The sequence below is a fragment of the Microtus ochrogaster genome, linkage group LG7_11 (assembly GCF_000317375.1).
Source record: "Microtus ochrogaster isolate Prairie Vole_2 linkage group LG7_11, MicOch1.0, whole genome shotgun sequence".
NCBI lineage: Eukaryota > Metazoa > Chordata > Mammalia > Rodentia > Cricetidae > Microtus > Microtus ochrogaster.
In genome coordinates this window covers 19,346,066-19,352,663 of record NC_022032.1, presented here as the reverse complement: position 1 = coordinate 19,352,663, position 6,598 = coordinate 19,346,066, and the positions used below count along the sequence as shown (strand labels likewise).

The window sequence follows — 6,598 nt, the reverse complement described above, 5'->3', positions numbered from 1 at the left end:
TGCTTGTAATCCTAGTATTCAGAATGCAAAGGTAGGAGATCTCAGGAATCTAAATATGGAGAAGCTGCCTTAAAAAAGCAAAAGCAAAACAAAAATCACATTTATTAGATGACTTGTGAAATTATATTAAAAGTTGGAAATTCAACTGCTTACTTAAAAATGTATATTACTATTATTATTATTGGTTTTTCGAGATAGCGTTTCTCTGTGTAACAGCCCTGAATGATCTGGTATTTCCTTTAGAGACCAGGCTGGCCTTGTACTCACAGAGATCTGCCTGCTTCTGCCTCCTGAGTGCGAGGATTAAAGGCATACCACCATGCCCGTCTTAAAAATGTATACTATCTAAAGTACCTAGAAAATACAGACTACTCAGCACCGACTTTGAGCAGAACTTATCTTTACATCACCCATTGCACCGTTACTGGTTTGGTTTCACTATTATTTGATTAGTAAGATCAACAATATAATTTTCTCCTCTTAGAAATAAAGGTTAGGGGGCTGGAGAGATGGCTCAGAGGTTAAGAGCATTGCCTGCTCTTCCAAAGGTCCTGAGTTCAATTCCCAGCAACCACATGGTGGCTCACAACCATTTGTAATGAGGTCTGTTGCCCTCTTCCGGCCTTCAGGCATACATGTAGACAGAATATTGTATACATAATAAATAAATAAATATTAAAAAAAAGAAATAAAGGTTTGAGTGGGATGTTAATAGTTCAACATATTTGAGCTTTTAATAAGAAAATGTTTCAAGTTAAGTTAAACAAATTTATTTCAAATATATAAGCATTTTGTTTAAAGTTTTATATAGATAGTATGTATATGTGTGTGCACACTTGTGCACATGTGTTTGGAGGTCAGAGGACAAGTTATTAGAACAGTTCCTCTCCTTCTACCACGTAGATCCCAACATTTGAACTCAGGTTGTCAGGCATGGTAGCAAGCACCTTTACTCACTGAGCTGTCTTATTGACTTTTTTTGTTGTTGCTGTTTAGATGAAAGAAATAGGATGTAGTATAAATGCAGTAAATGACCTTTGATATATTAATGGGACTGTCAGTTGGTCAGGTAAACAAAAAAAGAAGAGATAAATCAAAGAATACATGAACATACCAGTTACATTTTAACTTACAACACACAAAAATAGTTAGATGCCACTCTTTTCCTGCATGCTGAAACAATTTAAGAAGTGGTGATCTGGGAGAGTTTAGAATTGTCTCTTTCTTCCCTAAAGTCATGAGCTGATGTATAATTAGATTGCTTCAAAAGAAGTATAACTTTTGAAATGCCCGTGAAAAAGCCTGGGTAGACAATTACCACCCCCCCTTATTTGCTTATTTACTTAATTTGTGTGTATATGTTCATGAGAGTAGTTCCAAGTATGTTTTGAGGAATATTAATTTAAAATGTGTTACACTCATTTATGCTGTGGAACATTTGTTTTAATGATCCGCAAATGTGTTGCATTTTTTCTATTGTATTTTTTAACTCTGTGAAGCTGTGTTAGTTTGCCTGCCTAAAACATCTGATGGGTTTAATAAAGAGCTGAATGGCCAATACCTCAGCAGGAGAGAAACAGCAGGGTTGGTGGGCAGAGAAAAATTAGGAAAAATCTAGGAAGTGAGGTTTGAGAAAAGGATGAGAGGAACAAAGCAGTGGCCAGCCTCCCAGCCAGCCACAGAGTAAGAAGGAAAGAAAGACATATAGAATAAAGAAAAGTAAAAAGCCCAGAGGCAAAAATGTAGTTAAAGAGAAATGGGATAATTTAAATTAGAAAAGCTGGTTAGAAACAAGCCAAGCTAAGGCCGGGTATTCAAAAGTTAGAACAAGTCTCTGTGTATTTATTTGGGAGCTGAATAGTGGGCACTCCCAAGAGCAAACAAACAAACAAACAAAACCCACTATGCTATGCAAATGTTCATGAGTGTGGTTTGAATGAGTAGAGCTCCCATTGGCTCATATATTTGAATACTCGATCCCCAGTTGATGGAAATGTTTGGGGAAGATTAGGTGTGGTCTTGCTGGAGAAGTATGTCACTGGGCAAGGATTTTAAGGCTTCAGAAGCCCACTCCATGACCAGTGTGTCTCTCTCTTGCAATGAGCTTGCAGCTGTGGTTCCAGAACTATGCCTGCCTGCATACTGATGTGTTTCCCACCATGACTGTCATGAATTCTAACCCTCTGAAACCCTAAGCCCCCAATAAACTCCTTTTTCTATAAGTTGCCTTGGTGATGTTGTTGCTTCACAGACTAGAAAAGGAACTATGTGAATGCCAGAGGTCAGCTTTGGGGGTCTTCTTCAATTCTCTCCATCTTAAGACAGTTAATCCAATTAGTGTTGTCTATGTACATTTGGGTGTGGTTCCATCTGATGAATCATAAAAAAAAAACCTGATTAGAGGTCACACCATCAAAACAACAATAATAACCATAAAAACCCTCCTCAGTGATTACCAACTGCTAATAGCTCCTCAACAAGGGGCCTGGAAAGAACTCCCCTGCCCCCCCCCATTTATATTGGAGTTTTGGTTGGCCTGATCTAGTGCACTCAACCACAGCATATGTGAGTCCATGAGTATCATCTCCAGAAAGTCAGCATTTCCCAGAAGTCCTTCCCACCTTCCTGTTTATATTGTTTTCTAGTATTACTTTGCTGACATTCCCAGAGCCTTGGCGGGGGTGGTAGTGGAGAGTAAATAATCTCTATATGGCTGAACACTCAGCAAACTCCAAGATACCTTGAGTTATTAAATGAAAACTGCAAAGCAAGACATGGGATACCTCTGAGAGACCCAGAAGTCTCCAAAACAACATAGGCTATTGTCTTTGCCATACTCCATGGTAAGATGCTGTTGCTGAAGACACCACACTCCATGGCTGCAGGAAAGAGAGACACCAATCTCAAATCTATTGGAATAGCCTTCCTGCTATCTAGCTTTCTTAGTGCCAGAAGGTGCAATGCAGTCTGTTGGGGGAGAAAAGACATCAGTAGTCTTATCTACTGCTGGACTCCACATACTATAATAACAAGCAAGACGTGCCCACTGGTGCAATAGTGGTGAAGTGTTATGCGGCAACCAACTGCTTTCCAATTAGTTGTGAAGCCGGTTCTTCAGAAGAAGATATTGTGCTTGGTGCTGTAATCCTGGTAGAAAGAACATGGACGGAAAGGCATAGACTCTAAGGTAGAACTTGCCACTGTTATTTTTCTAGATGGCTAGGTTCTCAAATAGCCACATATATATTATTTTGAGACAGGGTCTGCAAGTCTCAGGGATTCTTCAATGTTCACCCCTACAGCTTTGGAATTATGGGTACAGGAAGCTGTGCTTGTCTGTTTGTTTTGCTTTTAATATGGGAGCTAGAGATTGAATTCAGGTCTTTTCCATGTCAACAGCACTTTCCCAATTCAGATATTCTTCCCCCCTTTTCATTTTTTTGCGGTTGATTTATTCTCACCTATTATGAAAAAAGTTGAAGTCGCTTTATGTTCTTTAATATCAAATATTAGCCTATTTCTTTATGTAAAAATATGGAAGCATATTCATCTTGCTAGTATGCAAATTGTATTATAACCTTATAAACTGTGGAATTATACATATATGAAAGAATTGTGCCAAAACAAATTTCAGATTTATTATCAGAAAAAGATTTATTTGTACCTGTTTTATACACCTATGCAACTGGAGTCAAACATAATTTTCTCTGGCAAGGAGGGGGTGTGAGTGGAAACAATTTTAATAAGCTCTGTTCTAAGGAAGAGCCTGAAACCATGAAATGATCTCCACAATGGTATGTCTTATTGAAGAAATATTATTCATTAATGAAACTAAATGGCTGAAAACTTTGTGACTGGTTGGGAGATTTGTGACTAATTGTGATAAACTTGTTCTTTAGTAGCTTCATACTGCTTCGGATATCTTCTGCTACAGCTATTGAGAAAGAATACTATTAAAACAGCTATTAAAACTTCCTTAAAACACAGGAAGAAACGCAACACAAATGTTTTAAACTGCTACGTCTTATTTCAAAAGTCTCTTACCTGTATGTTTCCCCCGTTGTTAACATTACGTTTACCACCATCAGAAAGTCAACATTTGTACGTCACCAGGATTTCAAGCATTATGGTTATTTCATTGTCGTGAATTTTCCAGTAAGGCCATTTTTCTCTTCTAGAATTTCAACCTAAATTATTGTTTCCTTTGGTCTATTTGTCAGCCCTTCCTGGTTTATCATGATCCCGACAGCTTTGAGTAATACTGGACAAGCATCCTTTTGATTCGGCTTATCTAATGTTTTAATCTGAATTCTGGGTTTTAGTGGATGGCGACCTCCTCAAGTCGTATCACTAATGTTAACCACCGGCCCTAAGTAGATTTGGCTCTTTCTTCACTACGTTCTTTTCTTCTTCCCTTCCCGTGTTCTTAATAACTAGAGGGCCTTAACAAGACCCCACCCTTCCTGCTGCCCCAGCCTTGGCCAAACCTGTAGCACTAGCTGTTTCAGGCCCTCTATGGAGGGATACGTGACAATGGGTGGCTTATTTCACTGGAACTGCCACCCAGGTCTCAGAGACCTGGCAGCACGGGCTGATACTTCACTTAGGCGAGTCCGCAGCGCCCAGGTTGCAGAGCCTCCTTCCTCTCTCAGGAGCATGGTGATGCAGACAGAACTGAAGGCCTAGGATCTGGCCTGGGGATGGAGAGGAGCTGCTCGCTCCCCTCCTTTCCGGGCTACGTGCGAGCCCGCAGACACAAAGCCCAGCCCGAGCGACTTCCGCTTCTACAGGGGATAAAAGAGCTTCCCTCCACCCGGCCTACGTGCCAACTTCAGCATGCATCATGGCCGCCCGCAAAGAGAAGCTTAGACTTCCACCCTCCCGCCCATCCTCTTCACTGCGCACGCGTGCCAGGGCACCCCGGGGTCCGCTCCCAAGGGGGCGGACCCAGGGAAGCCTCGAACTGGCCAATCAGAGGGCGGGACTGCACAGCGGGCCACACCCCCCCTCTTGCCGGGTTCCGGGCTGCACGTGTCTGTGTTTGGGTACGTGAGGCCGCCGCGGGGCTGGGAAAATAAACTGTGGGGCGCTCCCGGGCTAGGGAACGGCGGGGAGGAGCCGCCCTGCTAGTCCCGGAGAGCTTTAAATTCTCCCACACTGGGGCAGTCCGTGCAGTCTTACCTGCCAGTGTGCAGCTAGCGCACTCTCTCTGCGCTCCCGGGAACTCTTGTCTTCTGCTTTAAGTGGGCGATGCTGTTGCTTAATTGCAACCTGGAGGTGAGACTCCCGCCCCTTTAAGTCCTGCAGGCTAAATCTTCGGAGAGGTCTGTTTTAAGGCGCTCAAGCAAGGGTGACAATGACCGACCGCTGGGTTACCAAATCAACCCTTGTTAGGTTTTTGGTATTTTCGTAGCCGGGGGTGGATTTTCAGCTCAGAGAGGGCTCAGGCAGGACAGGACAGTGACAATCTGTTCTCTTCCTGCAGGATGATGGCCTCAAGAATTTGCTGGAGACAGGAGCGTCGGTCAACGCACCCCCGGATCCCCATGAGCAGTCGCCTGCTCACCTAGCTGCAGGTGGCGGCCTTGTTTGCTTTCTTCTCTGGCAGTTGCAAGCAGGCGCTGACCTCAACCAACAGGTAACTAGGTAACCTATTGTTGCTATGTACAACCCTCTCCTCCACCCAGTGTCTTCACATAGCCGTCAGTTTCAGTTGGTATAAACATGCATATAAAAATTTCCAGGGGCTGGAGAGATAGCTCAGTGGTTAAGAGCAATGCCTGCTTTTCCAAAGGCCCTGAGTTCAATTCCCAGTAACCACATGGTGGCTCACAACCATCTGTGGGTGGCTCACAACCATCTGTAATGAGGCCTGGTGCCCTCTTCAGGCATACACACAGACAGAATATTGTATACATAATAAATATTAAAAAAAAAAAGAATTATCCGGGCGGTGGTGGCTCACGCCTTTAATCCCAGCACTCGGGAGGCAGAGGCAGGCGGATCTCTGCGAGTTCGAGGCCAGCCTGGTCTAGAAGAGCTAGTTGGGACAGGAACCAAAAAGCTACGGAGAAACCCTGTCTCGAAAAATTAAAAAAAAAAAAAGAATTTCCAGTACGTGTGTGTGCATACATACATACATACACACACACACACATATACATGTAGGCACATATATATATGATGGTAACTTGAAACATTTTTAGTATCCACATTAATAAAGCAAAATAAGCCATGAGATTAATTTTAATAACTTAATCAAATTGTTTCAGTATGTAAATGCATCAGTAATGATTGATGTGCTATTTTATTTTTGCTTTCATACTGTATTTCACAATCCAGTATGTATTTTCCCTTACAGCATAGCTCAATTCCGTCTAGCCACATTTCAAATGTTCTTTAGCACTAGGTGCCTGCTGGCTATCACCACAGTATACATCTACAGTGGTTTTAAAAGCACTTGCTATGTGTCCAAGTCTCAGTCAACCAGGAAATAATACGTGGGAGACATGCCCAGCATCAGTTCTTCGGTGGTTTTCATCTTCATTAAAGTGCGATGTTTTTTTTTTGTTGTTTTTTTTTTGGTTTTTTTTTTTTT

At 42.2% G+C, this 6,598-nt stretch overlaps 2 protein-coding genes across 3 annotated transcripts in view; one reads left to right on the top strand and one right to left on the bottom strand.

Annotated features, from left to right (window-relative positions):
- Lrp2bp (LRP2 binding protein) overlaps positions 1–5,238 on the bottom strand; it is a 40,068-nt gene extending 34,830 nt beyond the window's left edge. The window contains exon 1 of the mRNA XM_026786969.1: positions 5,182–5,238. The gene's annotated coding sequence lies outside the window, so the exon portion shown is untranslated. The remainder of the gene's footprint in view (positions 1–5,181) is intronic.
- The window catches only part of Ankrd37 (ankyrin repeat domain 37), a 3,598-nt gene continuing 2,051 nt past the window's right edge, over positions 5,052–6,598 (top strand). For both annotated transcript variants that reach the window (XM_026786970.1, XM_005362578.1), the window contains exons 1-2: positions 5,052–5,277; positions 5,486–5,638. In XM_026786970.1, coding sequence (XP_026642771.1) covers positions 5,251–5,277; positions 5,486–5,638 — 180 coding nt within the window. In that variant the 5' untranslated portion in view covers positions 5,052–5,250. The remainder of the gene's footprint in view (positions 5,278–5,485; positions 5,639–6,598) is intronic.